The 21,035-nt window shown below is 42.3% G+C and overlaps 1 protein-coding gene across 2 annotated transcripts in view; it reads right to left on the bottom strand.

The window, feature by feature from the left end:
* Nucleotides 1-21,035, bottom strand: part of aldh16a1 (aldehyde dehydrogenase 16 family member A1) — a 51,032-nt gene that overhangs the window by 22,162 nt on the left and 7,835 nt on the right. For both annotated transcript variants that reach the window (XM_062984133.1, XM_062984134.1), the window contains exons 5-14: nucleotides 20,481-20,659; nucleotides 17,930-18,007; nucleotides 16,645-16,829; nucleotides 13,752-13,904; nucleotides 13,191-13,388; nucleotides 12,586-12,684; nucleotides 8,186-8,322; nucleotides 6,779-6,884; nucleotides 6,334-6,503; nucleotides 5,391-5,558 (exon numbers count right to left, since the gene is read on the bottom strand). In XM_062984133.1, the coding sequence (XP_062840203.1) occupies nucleotides 5,391-5,558; nucleotides 6,334-6,503; nucleotides 6,779-6,884; nucleotides 8,186-8,322; nucleotides 12,586-12,684; nucleotides 13,191-13,388; nucleotides 13,752-13,904; nucleotides 16,645-16,829; nucleotides 17,930-18,007; nucleotides 20,481-20,659 (1,473 nt within the window). The remainder of the gene's footprint in view (nucleotides 1-5,390; nucleotides 5,559-6,333; nucleotides 6,504-6,778; nucleotides 6,885-8,185; nucleotides 8,323-12,585; nucleotides 12,685-13,190; nucleotides 13,389-13,751; nucleotides 13,905-16,644; nucleotides 16,830-17,929; nucleotides 18,008-20,480; nucleotides 20,660-21,035) is intronic.

The raw sequence follows: 21,035 nt of genomic DNA, 5'->3' as shown, positions 1-21,035 counted from the left end.
GTTTTATCATGATATTTTGGTGCTAAATTTGTAAATACAGTAATTAAAACATAACAGTACTATGTATTGAACTACTTTTTCTGTCAAATTTGTTGTATAACATGATGTTTTGGTGCTTAATTTGTAAAATTATAACCTAATTTGATGTTTAATAGGCTTTTTCTTAATCCCTCCTTATTATCCAAGATATTCGCTTAACCAAGTTCTGCTAGCCCATAGCTGTAATTGTATTTCCACCCAGTCCAATGCTCTTATTTTGGTTTGCTTAGCTGCAGTCTCAAACAGCTAAATTACAATAGACATAGGTTCGTGTTTTTTTCTAAAAGTAGGTGGATTACCTAGTTCAAGTTTGGCCGGCCTGCTGCACTCAGGCATAAAACAAGACCGGAAACAATATTGGATAAGAGCATGCAGTAGATAGCAAAGTAAATACCACACAAGATCCTTCAACCATTTCTACAAATATAAAAACTATTACTTAGGAATAGAGGACTATTTACAATATATAAAAGCAGATGGCATCTGTTGGAATATTTATTCTGGAAAGTGGAAGGGTGATAGTTGATAAATACTTTGGAGCCTGGTAAGATTTTATTTTTTATTTTTTTTGCAGCAGGCTACTGAGAAATAAGAATATTATTTGCACTCTCTCCTTCCAAAAATGAATTCATTTTCTCAATTTGTTGGTTAAAGTCAGGTTGAAAACCAAACACAACTGCCTGCTCTATCGAGATTGAATATAATTTCATTCTGTGCTGGCACATCTTTGTCCACCTCTGCCATCTCAGTTGCTCATACAAACATTTTGGAAAGTCTTGAATCTACGATATAATAATAATAATAATAATAATAATAATAATAATAATAATAATAATAATAATAATGAACTTTATTTCTACCCTGCTCCTTCTCCCTGAGGAGACTCAGGCGGCTTATAACAATTCAGATACAGAAAATAATATAAAAAATAAACAAACAACAACAGTAAACAATTATCACTATGTAAAATTAAATTACATACTAATAAAAACATTAATAAATAACAGTTTAAAAGCTATTTGCCCTCTAATTTTTTAAAAAATATAAACGTGATTGAAACTAGTCAATTCCTGTTGTCAGAATATCCAGCCATGTTCTAGGAGTCATTCCAGTCCTGCCCAATAATTAAGTAATACTCTAGCCATTATCAAAAGTTTGTTGGAATAGCCAAGTTTTTAGCTCCTTCCTGAATGTTAAAAGAGTAGGTGCCTGGGGAGAGCATTCCAGAGTTTGGGGGGGGGGGGGGGGGACGACTACCAAGAAGGCCCTCTAATCCCCACCAACTTCGCTTGTAAGGGGGGGTGGGATCGAGCGGAGGGTCTCCCCAGCTGATTTTAAGGTTCACGCAGGTTCATAGGAAGAGATGCGGTCAAATAAATAGGCAATACACGAGCTGTATTGGGCTTTGTAGGTAATAACCTGCACTTTGGTCCGGAAGCCATTCGGCAGCTGATGGAGCTGCTTTAAGAGGGTGATCGTATGTTCCCTGCAACCTGCCCCTGTAAGCAGTCTGGCTGCAGATCTTTGCACTAATTGAAGCTTCCAGATCATCTTCAAAGGCAGCCCCATGTAGAGTACACTGAAATAATCCATATGAGATATGACTAAGGCATGGACCACCGTGGCCAAGTCTGGCTTTTCGAAGTACGGTTGATGCTGGCGCACAAGTTTTAATTGTGAGAAGGCCCTCCCGCCCACCACCGACACCTGAGCTTCAAGTGTCAGCGCTGAGTCCAAGAGGACCCCCAGACTGCAGACCTGTGTCCTCAGGGGGAATGTAACCCCGGCGAGCACAGGATGCCACCCTATACCCTGATTGGCCTTGTGACTGACCAGGAGGACCTCTATCTTGTGTAATTAAGACTACATCAACACAAAATCATTGTTTTGTTGACCCTATATATAAAAAAGTAGGTAGATACATATTAGTTCTCAGCTGTGTACCTGGGAGATAACTAGTATTTCCCTTAATGACTTATTATGGTGTATTTTCACACCTCAACTCCATAACACATCGTAGTAACAGCCTTTCCCATAATAAGGCTTGACCAACTACTTCTGTCTGAGAAGAGATCATTTTATGGTGACAATCTGCATCAAATGTGTTTTACGGTTATCTCTCTGCCTACAAACATACTCAGACATTTAAATGAACAATACTGCCCAATAAAATAACCATCCCTTGCCCACTTCCCAAAGATCCTTATCTTGATTTTTGAATGATTGACTCTATGATGTTTTTTATTGCTGGAAATACTAAACTCAGGTACCACATGTTTTAAAATGATAAAATAATAAAGTTATCTGCATATATAATGAACTTTGGACTGCACTTGTACAAAAGGAGGCCAAACCTTCTGTGAACTATCTGTTTAACTCAGTTCCTGTCTGGTTGGTACTATTATGATGAATTAGACACAGTAATCTTTCAACAACATTAGTACTGTTAAGTTTCTCCCACAGATTGATCCTAATTATTGTGTCAAAAGCAGAGGTTAAATCAATAAAAAGTTACACAGGTTTTTTTTGAAAGTCCACATACAGCTTTTGAAAATCAATGTTAAAGAACAAAGCATTACTCTGTTGTGCTTTCACTTTTACAAACATCTCCATGCTTCACTGATTGTGTTGTCAGTTTCTTGTCAAGCTATTCATTTCATCAGATGGAATTTGGATGCAATGTTCCCTATCTCCGGTAAGGCCCATGGTTCTTGAAATCTCTATTACTGTATCAACTTTTTTTAGCACACTCTACATGACCATCCCCTGGAGGTAAGATCCCTATTGTATTAATATAAAGTGAAGCTGTTGGAAAGTATGTATGTGGCCAACCATTCAGGCCTGTTCTTAAATATCTCAGGGGATAACGTATCTCCACCTGGAGCTTTCCCCTTAGTGCAGCACTTCCTCTGGTTTTTAGTACTATTCAGATAAGAATTGGTTCATAGGAGAATCAACCAAATCTTTAAAAAAACGCAACATCCATTATTTCAAGTAGATTAAAGCCTCCTCTTAAATCCTCCCTTTTCTCCTCCAATCTGACACAAAATTGGAGCTTGTTCTTGTCTAGTGTAGCCTGTTTTTTATTGTCTCTCACAATAAGATGCCTTACCTGTTGTTGTTGTTTAGGAAATTTTTCCTGGATTTGAACTGAATCATCACATTAATTTACCCAGACTGATCTAATTCGTTTTCCCAAATTTATCTAGGCTGCTGTCTCTCAAACCGTGGGTCCTGATCCCAGATGGAGTCCCCTTAGCTAAATGTTGGGGTCCCAAAAATGTGGCAACAGTAAGTCTTCTGAACGCCACCCGGTGACTATTTTAGGCATTTACATGACTTTGTTGTGCAGTGTTTACAGCAAACTCCACAGATTTGTCTGCCGTCTATATCTATACACATAAAAAAAAATGAAAATCTGTATATGTGTATGTGGCTAGGGTGTCCATTTACACACACAAGCTCCTGCCCCCATAAACAGCTATACTCTCAGCCTCTCACTACTCCGGAGACACAAATGGCCCTCACTCCAATGACATTGCAGGTTATAGAGAGGGCCGTAAACTTGTCCAAGAGCCTTGCCAATGTCCTTCACAAACACCATACTGCCCGCCACCCAAGTGAAGGCTTTCATTTGGGGACAATTTCATCCTAGATATTATGGTTTTCCTCCACCACAGACATCCCAGTGTTCCCTCCATTGGTGTGGAATTTGCATGACCCCACCCACTGCCTCTCCCTTAACTCTTTCCCTATTATTTTCTATGGCACACAGCAAACAGATGAATTGATCAGCAATTGAACATACTAGAGAGGTTTGGGGAGAATTCACCATGGTTTATAGGAATTGTAGGTATGGGGATGTAAAGTTCACCTGCAATCTAAGAACACTGAATTCCACCAATGATGAACCTAGAACTAACTTGGCACACAAAACCCCCATGACCAACAAAAAAGAGTGGAGGTTTTTGGAGGGATTTATAGTTGTAGTTCACCTACATCCAGAGCACACTATGAACCCAAACAATGATGGATCTGGACCAAACTTGGCATGCACACTTGATGTGCCCAAATTTGTATACTGGTGGGTTTTGAGGGGATTTGGCCTGGGCATTTTGGAGTTGTAGGTACTGGGATTTATAGTTCCCCTGCAATCAATGAGCACTCTGAACTCCACTACAAATGGAATTGGACCAAACTTGGCACACAGAGCCTCCATGACTAGCAAAAAATACTGGAAGTCTTGGGGAAAATTCACCTTGATTTGGGGAAGCTGCAGTTCACCTACATCCAGAAAACACCGTGAACCTAAACACCAATGATTCTGGACCAAACTTGGCGCACATACCTTATATGCCAAAATTTGATTACTGGAGCGGTTTGAGGGGAACTGCCCTTCCTTTCTGGGAGTTGTAGTTCACCCACAACCAGAGAAACTGTGAACTCCACCGATGATGGACCTGGACCAAACTTGGCACACAGAACCCCCATGACTAACTCAACCTACTGGAGGGGTTTGAGGGGACTGACTCACCATAGTGGGAGTTGCAGTTTACCCTACAGCCAAAGAGCACACTGAGCCCCACCGATGATTCATCCAGAGCAAACTTGCCCAACATAACAAGCTTTAACCAATTTTAAGTACTGATGGAGTTTCTTGGGTTTAACCTGACATAATATCAGTTGTAGTTAATCCACAACTATATGCATTGACTTTTTCAAATAACCCAGGCAACGGCGGGTCCCCAAGCTAGTACTTCATAAAAAGTACTTCTGTTTAGCAAGCCTTGCAAATGCTGTTTTATTATCAGTAAATGTTTATTTTGTATACTTATTTTATATACCTATATTCCTGGGGCCATGTAAATATTTCTCAGGCTGAAAGGGGTCCCAAGTGAAAAAGTTTAAGAAAGCCTGGTCTAGACATGGTCTTCTTCCCATTCCTGAATTCCTTGCCTTGCCATGGATGAAGGGCCACAACACTAGAACGGTATCTGAGGTCAGTAATGACTCAGGTCTTATGGACTTGGACAGTGTCTGCCTCCTCGGCTGAAACCTCCTGGAAGCATGTAACTAGTTTTCCTGCACTAAGCAGGGGAGCAATGTAGCTGGCCTGAAAGATGTGTTTCAATTCCATGATCTTATGCATAACCTGCATACTATGGCTAAACCAGATTTTTTTTGCCTAATTCAAATGTAGGGCAGACATATTAACACCCCTCACCAGCCTTACTTAGCATAGCCAGGGTGAGATATCTAAGTCAATGGTTTTCCATATTTTTTCCACTACGTTGGCAAACATTGCAACAGAACTGAACACAAGTACTGCACCTCTCTTAACCCAGACTCACCCAGGTGCAGCCTTGTGAGCCGCTTCCACAGCATTACGGATGTCTTTGATGTTCCCGTCAGCCACAAATGCTATAACTTTGCCAGCATGATCAAGGACGGCCCGGGAACTCATGGAGTCGGGTCTCTTCTGAGCACCTCCGTAGTACAACTTGTAGGTTCGGTCCACACTGGCCCCGCACAGGAGGAAAATGAATAGGATGAACACTTCTAGCTTTTTGCAGTGTTGCTGTTGTTGTTTTTTTAAATAATATTAAACAGAATTCAAAAATATTTAAAAGTAATTTTGCAAAAAACTTTGAGAAGCCACATCTATGATTTCACTTTCTCTCACTTTGGGGGAAAATGCTCTCTCTGGGAATTTTCTAGGACATCCAAGCGATTCAATGGTATACTTCACTTGAAAGTTACACACAGAGTTGTATTGGAGGACCTAGCAAATTTCTAGAGAAATACTCTGAATCTGTAGGTCCTCTAAACTAACTCCATGATATACTGGAAACTGAAGTAATGGCATTCACCCATATCTGTGGTTTCACATAACTGCAGACTAGGTGCAACTGAGGACCTAGCAAGTCTTAAAGAGGTGTTTGGTGAGGTTAAAAAAAATAGTGTTTTTTATTTACAGTTTCCCCTCTTTTTGGAGGGTTCCCAAATTCCAGTGAATGTGAAGGGTGTACTGTAATTGCAATTATAGTAGGATCAAAGTACTATAACTGGCTAGTGAGAAAGAGACTTGAGCCTCTGGCCATGGACATGCTAGCTGGGACACTGGAAAGGAGGAAGACCATTAAAGGTTCCTCTCCTCCCGGGAGCACCTCCAAACTCAATCTAATGGAGTCTGGAGTTGGAATTCAAATAGCAGAATCCAGTCCTCTATACAATATGAGTAAGGTGTTTTGGAAACTGCTCCAGCACCCTAGCCACATTAAAGCCTGTTCTTACCTTGGGATTTTCCCTTCTGGTTCACGTGTGACTGAGCATGGGACTCTGTTTTCTGCTGTAACTGGAGGGAGCACAGACCCTTGTGAGGTAGCAAACGTTTTATTCTTCAAGTCCAAGGTGCAGGGTTGTGGGCGGTTCTCCCAAATTGGTCTCACATATTCATACAACCCCTGGGCAAAAAAAGGTGAGCAAATCAATGTTCAAATCAACAATTCTGTTTTTATTTGTTATAGTTATATCCTACTATTACCTTAAGCTGGCAAATATAGCCCTTTGCTTCCCCCTTTTATCACTCAAAAGATCATTGGTGTTTAAATTAACTAACACACCTGAAAGAATTAGCATTCAGATGCCAGAGACATGCTTATTTGTGTGCCCCTTCTCCCCACAAAAATGATTAGAGTATTGGTCTATTAGTCTCGGGAACAAGTTATTATTTACTCACCTCTTTGCCTCCATCCCGACCAAAGCCACTTTCCTTGTATCCTCCAAAGGCAGACGCAGCATCTAACATGTTGTGGCCATTGATCCAGACAGTCCCAACTTGCAAACTGAAAGGATATAATTGGGGAGCGGCAGGATGGAAGGGAACGGGGTGAGACCAGGCATGAAACATCAGTAGTGACATCATTTGAGCAATTAAGATGGTTCAGATCTTTTGGGTACCAGAGCTGGCTCAAGACATTTCCCAGTCTAAAACAAAGGACATGACAGCACATTTCTCTATGCTATTTCCAGAAGCCAACTAGGTAACAAATAATTTTAAATTAAAGAGATCTATATTTTGAAATGTATTTTAATCTGTGCAAACTTTGTTTATTGACATGTTTACCTTATAGGTTTTATACGATGTTTTTGACTGATTTATGTTTTGTTGCTTGTTAATTGTCTATTATGTTCTGTAATGGCATTGAATATTTGCCATTTTATTTTGGAAGCTGCCCTGAGTCCCCTTGAGGAGAGAGGGCGGGTTAAAAAAATAATATTATTATTATTATTAGGTAAGTAACTAAAATTTAGATGTCCCCATTTCACCAGAGGGAAGCAGATTAATCCAGGCTGGGTGTCTCTCCTCTAAGAGAGGGAAATGGTTATTGACTCAGAAGAAATAGCTAGTTCAGGCATCCTCAAACTCCGGCCTTCCAGCTGTTTGGGCCTCCAACTCCCAGAATTCCTGACCTTTGAACATGCTGGCAAGGGCTTCTGGAAGTTGGAGGCACAAGCAGCTGGAGGACCAGAGTTTGAGGATATTTGAGATAGATAGTTGTCACTGCTGCCCTCTCTCCCTCCGGACACAATTGTATCTGTTGCCTGATACAGACTTTACCTTATGGAAGCATTAAGCAAACACATGTGTATACCTTAAGAGTATAATTTATTTTGGGGGCTGCAAATTTACAGTATGACTCCCATATCCATGAGACAAGTAGCCATGCTTTCACTTCCAAAGTCTGAAAAAATATGTTCTTTTTCTAGGTCCTCCAAAACAATTTTATGGTAGGCTTCTGCCAGAGTTGCACTGGAGGAACCTAAAATGCTAGAAAGGTGTTCTCTCTAGTGAATTTCTGGCACAACTCAATGTCAACTTCCATTAAAGTTTCTTCCTTTAAATAGGGTTCACTGTTATATGTGGTTTCACATTTCCAAGTCAAGTCCAGAAATGTATCCCCTATGGATACCAAGTTGCAATATGGATACCCATGTTTATTTTAGAAGCCACATTTCTCCCAATAGGGAACACAAGGCATACAACAGAAATCAATGCCCAGAATCCAGTGGTCTGGGAGCTGTAGTACAGAGTGTGAATTTCCAAACTCTGAAAAAGAGGTATATCCTGGAATGAAAACCCTACCTGCGGGCAACTTCCAGAGCCAAGGGAAGGGTCTCTGTCCACACGCTGGCAACCATCCCATAAGGGGTGCTGTTCCCCAAAGCCAATGCCTCCTTGGCTGTCCGGAAGGTCAGTAATACCAGCACAGGTCCAAAGATCTGGAATGCAAGACATTAAACCCAATCTTTAAAATGACCAGTGACTGCAGTAGGAGCCGAGTGAAAACCAACCAAAGGAAATGCATTTTAATGACCTGTAAGTCTCCTAAAAAAAAAAAGGTAATGTTCCATATTTTTAGCAAAAAGAATGTATTTTGCGAAAGATCTTTCATTTAAAATGCAGCATCCAAGAAAACTATGCCCCAGCAAGTCCATATTTTTTTTTTCGTGATTCTTCAGATAGGAAAACCTAGTAAGGATTTATTTTGCATATCTTTCAAATGAGGTATAATGTAAATTTTCCAAACACCTGCAAGCACTAATTTATATTAAGTCCATTATATCTTTTTATACCTTGCCTTAAATCCAAGAGTTAGTCCCATCTAAAGTAAGCTAGCCGAATTAATGGAATTTACAAAGCATCCTGATTTGTCATTCATAACAACTGGTTTGTTGTGTTGTTGAAGGCTTTCATGGACGGAATCACTGGGTTACTATGAGTTTTCCAGGCTGTATGGCCATGTTCCAGAAGCATTTTCTCCCGACATTTCACCCACATCTATGGAAGGCATCCTCAGAGCTTGTGAGGTTTGTTGGAAACTGGGCAAGTGAGGTTTATGTATCTGTGGAAGGTCCAGGGTGCGAGAAAGAACTCTTGTCTGTTGGAGGCAAGTATAAATGTTGCAATGAATCACCTTGATTAGCAACTTCAAAGCCTGGTTGATTCCTGCCTGTGGGAATCCTTAGTTGGGAGGTTTTAGCTGGCCCTGGTTGTTTCATGTCTGGAATTCCCCTGTTTTCAGAGTGTTGTTCTGAATTCACTGTCCTATTTTAGAGTTTTTTAATACTGGTAGCCAGATTTTGTTCATTTTCATGGTTTCCTCCTTTCTGTTTTTGTTGGTTCAACTCGAGCTGAAAATGGGAAACTGCAAATTAAAAATCACTTTTATTTTGCCACAAGAGGGCAGACATCTCTCTAGTTGTAGATGTGAAGCACCTGACTGAAGCACCCACTGGCATCAATGAACGACTTTCAACCCTCCGAATTAACCTTGCCAAAAACCAACAGGCAACCATCATATGCGCCTATGCACCAACTCTAGATGCTGACGAAGACATCAAGGAAAAATTTTACTGTCAGCTGGACACCATCCTATCGGAGATACCTAAGGAGGACAAAATCATCCTCCTGGGGGACTTTAATGCAAGAGTCGGAAAGGACTCTGACCTGTGGCCAGGGATCATAGGAAAGGACAGGGTCGGAAACAGCAACTCGAATGGCATCCTGCTTCTCACCAAATGCGGAGAGCACAACCTTGTCATCACCAACACGCTCTTCCGCCAGAAAAACAAGCTCAAGACATCATGGAAGCACCCTCAGTCAAAGCATTGGCACCTCTTCGACTATGTTATCACACGTGCCAGAGACCGCCGCGATGTGCTTCTCACAAGCGCCATGACAGGTACTGATGACTGCTGGACAGACCACAGGTTAATCCGATCCACGATGGCTATCAAGATCGTCCCCAAACGCAGACTCCAAGGAAGAAAAACAAGGCACAAAATGAACACCCAAGCCCTTCAGGAGCCCTCCAAACGAGCCCTTCTCTAAACAACACTCAAAGATCATCTACCCACAGAACACCCCAAAAATGTTGAGGAACATCGGAACAAACTGAAGACCTCCATCATCACAGCCTGCGAAGAAACCATTGGATACCTAACTAAGAAACATCAAGACTGGTTTGATGATAACGACAAAGAGATCCAACAGCTGATTGATAACAAAAGGAAAGCCTTCCAAACATGGCAGAGAGACACCAACTGTGCTGCCAAGAAAAAGATCTATGCCAGTGCAAAAGCTGAGGTCTAAAGAAGGACCAGAGAACTCAAGAACATCTGGTGAACAAAGAAGGCTGAAGAAATCCAACACCTTGCAGATACCCATGACGCTCAGGGATTTTTCAAAGCCACAAAGATCATTTATGGACCAAGAAACCATGGCATACAGCCCCTACGCTCATCAGATGGAACCAAAATTCTGAAGGACAAAACATCAATTGCACTACGTTGGAAAGAGCACTACCAGAACCTGCTGAATCGCAGCTCCAATGTGGCCGAAGAGACCCTCTCACAAATCCCGCAACAACAAACCAGGGATGAGCTTGCAGCACTGCCTAGTTTGGAAGAAGTCAGCAATGCCATCAGCCAACAAAAAAACAACAAAGCCAGCGGACCTGATGGGATTCCTGCTGAAATCTTCAAAGAGGGTGGACCTGAGCTGATACAACAACTCCACCAGCTCATTGAAAAGGTGTGGATGACCGAGAAAATCCCAGCAGACTTCAAGGATGCCACCATCATCACCCTTTTCAAGAAAGGGGACAGAACAGACTACGGGAACTATCGTGGTATCTCCCTTCTAACCTCTGCCGGGAAAATCCTCGCAAGAATCCTTGCAAACCGCCTTCTCCCTGTTTCAGAAGACACCCTCCCAGAATCCCAGAATGGCTTCCGCCCCTCCAGAGGAACAGTGGACATGATCTTCACTGCTCGACAGCTCCAAGAAAAATGCAGGGAACAAAACCAGCCTCTGTACATGGCATTCATTGACCTTGCAAAGGCATTCGACACAGTGAACCGCAGCGCTCTCTGGACCATCCTCCAAAAAATCGGGTGCCCTGACAAATTTGTGAACATCCTGCGGCTCCTCCATGATGACATGATGGCAACAGTCTTGGACAGCAACAGCTCCCAAAGTGACCCATTTAAGGTGGAATCAGGTGTCAAGCAGGGATGTGTTATTGCCCCCACCTTATTTTCCATCTTCATCGCTATGATACTTCACCTTGTTGATGGGAAGCTTCCCACTGGAGTGGAAATCATCTATCGGACAGATGGCAAGCTATTTAACCTCAGCAGACTGAGAGCCAAAACCAAAGTCACCACAACATCTATTATAGAACTCCAATATGCTGATGACAACGTAGTCTGTGCGCATTCTGAAGAAGACCTACAAGCCACTCTAAATACCTTCGCAGAAGCATACGAGAAGCTTGGCCTCTCACTGAACATCGAGAAAACCAAAGTGCTCTTCCAACAGGCACCAGCTAATCCCTCTGCAAAGCCAGGAATACAGCTTAACGGTGTAACATTAGAAAACGTTGACCATTTCCGCTACCTTGGCAGCCACCTCTCCACAAAAGTCAACATCGACACCGAAATACAACACCGCCTGAACTCTGCGAGTGCAGCATTTTTCCGTATGAAGCAGAGAGTGTTTGATGACCGGGACATCCGTAGAGATACCAAGGTGCTTGTTTATAAAGCCATTGTCCTCCCAACCCTGCTCTACGCCTGCGAAACGTGGACTGTGTATAGACGTCACACCAAACTCCTGGAGCGTTTCCATCAGCGTTGCCTCAGGAAAATCCTGCAAATCTCTTGGGAAGACAGGCGGACAAATGTCAGCGTGCTTGAGGAAGCAAAGACCACCAGCATTGAAGCGATGCTCCTACACCATCAACTCCGCTGGACTGGCTACGTTGTCCGAATGCCCGATCACCGGCTCCCAAAGCAGTTACTCTACTCCGAACTCAAGAATGTGAAACGGAATGTTGGTGGGCAGGAAAAGAGATTTAAAGATGGGCTCAAAGCCAACCTTAAAAACTGTGGCATAGACACTGAGAACTGGGAAGCCCTGGCCCTTGAGCGCTCCAATTGGAGGTCAGCTGTAACCAGCAGTGCTGCGGAGTTCGAAGAGGCACTAACGGAGGGCTTAAGGGAGAAACGTGCCAAGAGGAAGGAGCGTCAAGCTAACCCCGACCGGGACCGCCTTCCACCTGGAAACCAATGTCCTCACTGCGGGAGAATATGCGGGTCAAGAATCGGTCTCTTCAGCCACCTAAGAACACACACCCAAGATACCAAGTTTGGAAGACTATTGTCCTCGAACGACGAGGGATCGCCTAAGTAAGTAAGTAAGTAAGTTGTAGATGTATTTCCCAGACATGGGCAACAGATAAGGATAGTTATCTTCCTTTACATACTATCTAAAAAGAAAAGATGATGGGATCCATGATAGCCTGAAAGCCATGCCATCTGTCCATTTGAACCTAAGGTTGTGGAAAAGGCCACTTTTCAGTGGAGAGGGAAACTCTCTCCATATACCAAGAGCTAATTTATTACCACCTAAACCTAGTTGATTAGTAAGTCTTGGTCCTCAAGCCATTTCTAAGAGATGGCTTCCGTGCTTCTTCTTACCTCTTCCCTAATGCAGCGAGAGGTAGTGTGCACACCTGTGATTAAGGTTGGAGGGTAGAACAGGCCATTTGATGGAAGAGATGCTTTGGCCTGGAAGATCTAAAAATAAAAGAAAAATAATCATAATCATCATAATTATAACCATAATCATCAAAATATTCACATCCTGTCTTTCTGTTGGTACTTTGGGGAGAAATGTAATGTTATAATTGGTGACTGTGGGACAGGTCAAAGAAGAGTACAATCAAACAAAAATCCTAGATTTTGAGAAAGCTGATTTTATCATTCAGGGATATATTGTACTGGTCAGGCCTCATCTGGTGTACTGTGTTCAGTTCTGGGCACCTCATTTTAAGAAGAATATAGACAAGTTTGTGGATTCAGAGAAGGGCAATGAGGACATTAAGAGGAATGGAAAATAAAACATATGAGGAACTGGGCATGTTCAGCTTGGTGAAGACTGAGAGATGACATGGTTGCCCACTTTAAATACCTCAAGGGTTGTGGAGGAAGCAGAGTTTTTGTCTTTAAAGACTTTAGCAGACTTCAGTAAATTCTTTACTTCTTTCCAAAAGGCCTGAAAGGACTGGCACATCACTCCTTACCTCGGCGCCTTCAGCCCGTGCAGCCTCCACAAGACACTCAATGGCATCTCGCTGCTTCTCATCAGCCAAGGCGACCATGTCCACAGCCTTGTCCAGGGAGTCCCCCAAACGGAGCTGCCCCATTCGGTGCTTCAAGCGTTGAATGAAGTCTTTGGCAATGGATTCCTGCAAAAGCAGCTGAGACCCAGCACTGTGGACCTGAACACATGGAGACAAATAAAGCCACTGCATTTTAATGACTGCCTCACACAGGAGGAATCTGCTTATAAGGGGCACTGTAGAAATAGGTTCACCAACTTCACACTTTCATAGGGAATATCGCAGGCATGGGCAAACTTTGGCCCTCCAGGTGTTTTGGACTTCAGTTTCCACAATTCCTAACAGCCTATTGGCTGTTAGGAATTATGGGAGTTGAAATACAAAACGCCTGGAGGGTCAAAGTTTGCCCATGCCTAGGATAAAGGCATGGAACCACTGTAAAAAATTGAAAAATGTTAATCTGTGTGTCTTTTCTCACTCCCCAGACCATATCCATCTCACTCATCGCTCAGTCAAGCCTACCTGTCCCTGGTTCAGCCAGATGGCATCAACCAGACCATCAACAGCACTATCCAGATCTGCTGAATCAAAGACAATGAAGGGCAATTTCCCTCCGAGCTGCAGAGAAAGCTTCTTGCCAGTTCCGGCAGTGGCTCGGCGTAGACTGCGGCCCACCTACAGTAATGATGCAATTCCACACATGACAGATGAGTACATTTAGTGGCTTACACTCTCAGAAAACACAACTCCCACACTGCCCAAAGCTTGATAGCTCTCTAGGCTAAAATGCTGATTCTTGTTGAACTGTGGAGCTCACAATGTCACCTAAGCTTGTGTCAACTCAGTCTTCATCCAACATGGCACCTTATACAGGTGTTGGACTATTCCCATGATGTAGGGGTCTTGCAGTCTGAAACCACTTGAGGATACTGGGTTATGGGAAAGCTGAGTTAAATAAAAAGAGACAAAAGGCCCAAAACCCATTTCATTCTACCTACACTGGGTCACTAAGGAAAGACCATGAAAATTCAAGTGGAGTTAGGACTCCCCTTGCAATAAAACTTAATCTACTATTGAGAAAGGAAATTCTGAGCAGTCTCCATGACATTTGGGTGATGGATTTGCTCTGGGTTTTAATTAAAATTTTAAAGAAGCCAGCTGAAGTGTTCAATTTAATTTGGTATTGGTATTCAGCACCTCAGAGAGTTCCTTAGGAACTGGGGACTTAGAACAAGTTCACCATATCACTAATATATGGTGAACCATATTACAGGTTGGTCCTGAGACAGATATGGGAATATGGAGTCAGCCTATATTAGAAGGGGTCACTTCCCCTGAAAATGCAGGTTCACAGTTTGGGGGTACTTCTGGATTTGGCTCTGAACCTGGAGGCCCATGTGTCAGCTCACCACAGCCGCTCCTGAATGAACACACGAGACTCTCTGTGGTATCACCAGGAACTTTTACTGTAGGAAACATGAACATCAGAAAAGCCAAGAATGGGAGGCACCGGCCAACCCTCCTTTATATACCCTCCCCCTCATTTGAACAGTCTCTTCCCGCTCAGTAAAACCCCGCGCAAATTCCCCGCCAAGTCCATCAGCCGTTTCTCCTCCGAGTCCTGGGACGCAGGTGTCTTATCAATGTCAGTGACCCTGAAACTCAGAGCCACATCCAGGCTCTAGTAGCAGGGTTCTGACACCCATGTATTAGCAGTGACCAGGAGTGCTGTTGAACAATTAAAGCTAGTGCACCAACTACACCCATTCTTGAATAAGTCAGATATAGCCACGGTGGTACATGTCTTGGTTACATCCTGGTTGAACTACTGTAATGCACTCTACGTGAGGCTGCTTTGAAAAGTGCTCAGAAATTTCAGTTGGTTCAAAGAACAGCAGCCAGACTGCTAACAGAACAGACAACTCCACTGTTACAACAACTCCACTGGCTGCCAATACATTTCTTGGCACAATTCAAAGTGCTGGTTTTGACCTACAACGCTCTATACAGCTTCGGTCCGGGTTATCTGAAAGGTTATCTCTTTCTATGAGCCTACAGGGGAAGGCTTTCTCTTTGTCCCACCAACTGCTCAAGCACGTTTGGTGGGAACATGGGAGAGCGCCTTTTCGGTGGCTGCTCCTAGACCATGGAACTCCCTCTTAGGAGACCAGGAGGGCCCCATCCCTGCAGGCCTTCCACAGGCATTTTGGGAAGAATAAAGGGCCTGATGCTGGGGAAATGTGGCAGGATTCGGGCCGGGGGGGGGGGGGAGTTATGAGTTTTACAGGCTATTTTAAGTGTATTTATAAACATTTTGATCTCTTTTGCCCTTAATTCACACTGTACTATTTGTTTTTTTTAACTTTGTGCTTTTAAAACTATGATTAAAGTGTGGGATTGTCAGCCACCTTGAGTCTCCATGTGGAGAAAGGTGGGGTATAAATAAAGTTAATAATAGTAATAACAACAACATGGAAGCTTCCAACCACCCCAGAAGAGCTATCATATGAAGCTTCTCCTACAATAATACGATATCCAATTTAGCTTTAGAAAAGAGGAAACCATCACAATGGATGTTCCCCTGCTGCTGGTGCTACACAGAGGTGGCATGATTTCCCAAAAACATGCCCAACAACCGAACATAACAGGAGAAGGACATGTTTACACCAGAATATTAAAGGGGTTAAAACTTTTGGTCTAGACCCTCAACCCCCTGAAGACCCAGCCTGGATGGCCAAGGGTAAGCATGGTAGGAGTTGTAGTCCAAAAAACTGAAGACTTTGCCATATAGAAACTGGGGCCGGGCTGTGGCGCAGCTGGCTAGTAACCAGCTGCTATAAATCACTACTGACCGAGAGGTCATGAGTTCGAAGCCCGGGTCGGGTTAAGCCTCCGACCATAAAAAAAAAAAATAAAAATAAAATAGCCCCGGCTTGCTGTTGACCTAGCAGCCCCGAAAGACAGTTGCATCTGTCAAGTAGGGAAAATTTAGGTACGCTTTATGCGGGAGGCTAATTTAACTAATCTACAACACCATAAAAAAAAAACTGCTCACGAGGAAAAGAAGAGGAAGAACAGCCACCAATGGACGGAATCGTGAAGCTGGAAAGATGTTAAAAATGCCTCTGTCTCTGTCTAAAACTGAATGTTGTTTGTCTGTTGGCATTGAATGTTTGCCATATATGTGTTCATTGTAATCCGCCCTGAGTCCCCTTCGGGGTGAGAAGGGCGGAATATAATACTGTAAATAAATAAATGTAAATAAATAGAAACTCTTAGGACAATAGCTTAGAGCCACACAAAATGCATCCAGCTCTTCAGGCGCATCAGTAGGTACTAGCTTAGGGTTGATTGAAAAGAACAGGGCCCATTCTAGTCCTCTTTCTCACAACCATGAATGGAGCATAGATCTTACCTGAGCAGAACCAGCAAAAGCCACTTTGTCAATGCCTGGATGGGTAGCCAAGGCCTCTCCCAGCCCCGAGTCACCTGTGATGACATTGAGGACCCCAGGAGGAAGGCCAGCCTGGGAACAAACCTCAGCCAGGAACAGAGCTGCAAGGCGGGTGGAGCTGGCAGGTTTTAGGACCACAGTGTTTCCTGTTAGGCAATGTAAGTGGTGATAGCAATCATAAGAGGAGGGAAAAGAAGAAGAGAGACCAAAGTCTACAGAAATAGGATGTATATGGGTAAACATCAATTTTTCATAATCTGGTGCTCTCCCCTTACGTTGGACCACAAATACTATTATCATTAACCTAGATAAGATAATGGAAAATGTAGTTCAACATCCCAAGGGGGCACCAGTTAGCAGAAGACTGGTGTGTGTGTGCATTTATACACATATGTATATGATGGACTGAAACTCCAAGTACTAGTCCCAACCAAAGAAAATATTCTGAATCCATAAAATTAAAGAAGTGTTGACTTACTATTCCATAACTAATTTCATAGTTCTTCTCTATGTGGGACTGGCAATTTGGATTCAGATCTAAATAAATCACTCTGGGAGCCTTCTTTAGCCGAAGAGTAGATCTAAAGTGGATCTAACTTAAGTGAATGTAATAATTACTTCGTAGGTGATAACTTTGGGTTGACACAACAGGGCAATTCTTGGGCTCATACATCCCATCACACTGCAGAATTTTGTGAAGTAATATATATAGATATGCATGAACTGGGCACCCAGAGACCTACACATGCCACCCTGGCTACATCCTATAAAATATTTTTTATTGAGTGAATTCATATTTTACACATGTGTACATACACACAAAATAAAAGTCAAGGCAGTGCAAAATATTATCCCCTCCCCAACCTATTTTACTTTCAAAACACTGTTTTAAGCTAAATTGGGCCAAGAGAGTGCATAACCACTCCAAAGCTGACATAGGAAACTTTGTTCCTTTAGAAAACACAGCAAATAGTGTTCTGCTCATTGAAGTACAATAACAACAATTTGTTTTTGTTTTTTTAATTCCTACAGTTTTCTATCACTAAAATCTGCCTCAGCTAACCTTTTCACTTTGCCTGCTCTCATTGGTGATTCAACATATTTGAACTCACCAACTGAGTTTCATGATCATATGGGGATTAGAACATGGATTACTCTGCTCTTAGTCCAATAGCTAACCCATTAAACCACATTGGTTCACATTTCTTACTTAGTTCGGCAGAAACACCTCCCCAGTTTTACATACCCATAGCCAGTGCCGGACACACTTTCCAGGTTAGAGTCAGCAAAGAAAAATTCCGAGGGATGAGAGCAGCAACAACACCTATGAGAGAGAGACTTGGGTTGTAGTCAAATTCCAGAGTTCTTCAGGTACATAAGAATCCAGGTAACATCCCCAATCATGTCACACTTGATTGAGCCGTAGTGATACAATGGATTAAACCCTTGTGCCAGCTGGACTGCTGACCTGAAGGTTGGGTTGCTGACCTGAAGGTTGCCAGTTTGAATCTGCGAGATGGGGTGAGCTCCCTTCTGTCAGCTCTAGTTTGTGGGGACATGAGAGAAGCCTCCCAGCAGGCTGGTAATACATCCAGGCATCCCCAGGACGTCTCTGTAGAAAGCCAATTCTCTCACACCAGAAGCGACTTCCAGTATGTTCTCAAGTCACTACTGACACGATTTAAAAAGTCACACTTTATAGATATAGGAAGTCATGATTCCCAGCATCTCCAACTATGTAAGGAGAGGTTGAACAAGATAATTGGCTCAACAACGAAAAAAGTGAGGACTGGTGAATTATGCTATTTATTGCTGTATTTCAGTAAAATGCCAGCAGGTAACTATGTGTGAGTCACACTCTCTTAGTCCCAGAAAACCCTTGAATAGGGTCACCATACATTAGAAAGATCTTGAAGGCACACAGCATTAAACAATACACAGATTTTGGAGTAATGCCCATATAGAACAAGCTTTCAAGCCCTTAAAACAGGGTCTTGTTGCTGTGTGCCTACAAGTCATTTCTGAAATATAGTGACGTAAGGAGGATTTATCCTGGGGTTTTCTTGGCAAGATTTGTTTAGGGGAAGTTTTGTTATTGCCTTTCTTGAAGATTGATAGGGTGGGAGTTGCCAAAGATGACCATCCAGTGGGTTTCTATGTCTAAGAGGAGATTCAAAGAGAATTAGCTAAAAACATGCTAACACTTTTTGATTAATTCGCTCTGGCACTGAAGTCCACCTCTTTCCAAAATTTCTCTGAAATCCAATTTGAGCTTCAGGGTGAAAGAACAACTCCACCATTATATTAGAACAAGCTGCTCCTTATCGCCAACTTTGATGCAAAATGCTGTTGAATTTTTTAAATGTGGTAATAATAATAATAATAATAATAATAATCATCATCATCATCATCATCATCTTTATTTGTATTCCTCCCTATCTCCCCAAGAGGACTCAGGGCGGATTCCAACATACAATGACAAACATTCAATGCCTCCATAAAACAAACAAATACTGTCATAAAATCCCAGAGAAACCCCGTATATGAAAATAACATTAAAAACCTAACATCAAATTGAAACCTAACATCAGTAAATTAAATCTAATATCAATAAATTAAACTAGACGTAGTCAAACAAAATTATATACTAGCATAAAATCAAAGCAAACATACACATTAATTTACAACAGCCAACTAGAGTTCACAAAACAGTGTGGGTTGGTTGTGTATAACTGTGGTAAGAGCAGAAGGGGGACTGTTAGTCTTTAGACCAGGGGTCCCCAAACTAAGGCCCGGGGGCCAGATGCGGCCCTCCAAGGTCATTAACCCGGCCCCCGCCCTCAGCTTTAGACTTAGACTTGCCCAAAGTCTGAAATGACTTGCACACAACAACAACAATCCTACTTGACTATCTCATTGGTCAAAAGCAGGCCCACACCCCATTGAAATCCTGATAGGTTTATGTTGGTTTAAATTGTTTTTATTTTTAAATATTGTAATTGTTTATTTACTAATATTGTGCGATGGTAATAATATAATATATTGTGTATACATATAATGTGGCGCAGGCGGGAGAGCAAGCCAGCTGCAATTAACTGCAATGAATAATTCTGACCAGGAGGTCATGAGTTCGAGGCCCGCTCGGAGCCTATGTTTGTTTGTCTTTGTTCTATGTTAAAAGGCATTGAATGTTTGCCTATATGTGTAATGTGATCCACCCTGAGTCCCCTTCGGGGTGAGAAGGGCGGAATATAAATACTGTAAATAAATAAATAAATAATATTATAATGTAATACAATATAATAATAATACAATATAATAATATTAATTATATATTATTACTAAAAATATTACAGTATAGTGGTATAGTACAATATAGTAATATATAATGCTAATATTGTGCTATGCTGATGATATAATATATTGTATGTACATACAACTTGTAAGCCGCTCTGAGAGAGGGTGGGGTATAAATGTAGTAAATAAATAAATAAATAAATAATTGTTGTTTGGGGGGGGGGGTTTGCACTACAAATAAGATGTGTAGTGTGCATAGGAATTTGTTCATTTTTAAAAAAATGATAATTCGGCCCCGCAATAGTCTGAGGGACCATGAACCGGCCCTCCACTTTAAAAGTTTGAGGACCCCTGCTTTAGACTAATGGTTCCCAACCTTTGGTCCTCCAGCCAATTTTCCAGATGTTAGGGATGGTGGAAACTGAAGTCCAAAACACCTGGAGGACCAAAGGTTGGGAACCACTGCTCTAGACAAAGTCTTACGCTCTAGTCCAACTCACCAAGGGGCTTCCAATCCTTCATCTCGACATCCATCAGCTGGGCCCAGCCTGCGTGGTGGTAGAAATGCCGGACCACCAGAGGCAAGTCTGTGTCACGGGCTTCCCGGATTAACTTCCCACTGTCTAGGCTCTCCAGAAGACTGAGAAGTCGCTGATGTTTCTGGATGGTTCTAGCCACACTGTAGGGATGACACAACATCAAGTCAATTGAGCCAAGAGGCCAAAGTGCTCTATCTGAGGCTATGTGAAAAACCAAAGATTCTGGGAGCTGTAGTCTATTTTTTTAAAACCCATAACCACATCTTCCAGTTCACAAAATGTATGCTCTGTGACATCTTCGAAAGCGAACAGTAGCATCTGGAAAAAAAGTATCTTTTTGAGTGATTATCCCAGAATCCATGCTAGCTGGAAATATACAAACAAACTACAGAAGGCAGTCACTTGTGAGAATATCTGCACTACATATGTGTATCAGTCTCCTACTTCATTTTCATTTTAATAAATAATGCTTTAGTCTGGGTTGCTGTGACTTTCCAGGCTATATGGCCATGTTTC

The sequence above is a fragment of the Anolis carolinensis genome, chromosome 6 (assembly GCF_035594765.1).
Source record: "Anolis carolinensis isolate JA03-04 chromosome 6, rAnoCar3.1.pri, whole genome shotgun sequence".
Classification (NCBI taxonomy): Eukaryota; Metazoa; Chordata; class Lepidosauria; order Squamata; family Dactyloidae; genus Anolis; species Anolis carolinensis.
Note: the sequence above shows the minus strand (reverse complement) of the source record. Positions and strands in the feature narration are given on the sequence as shown.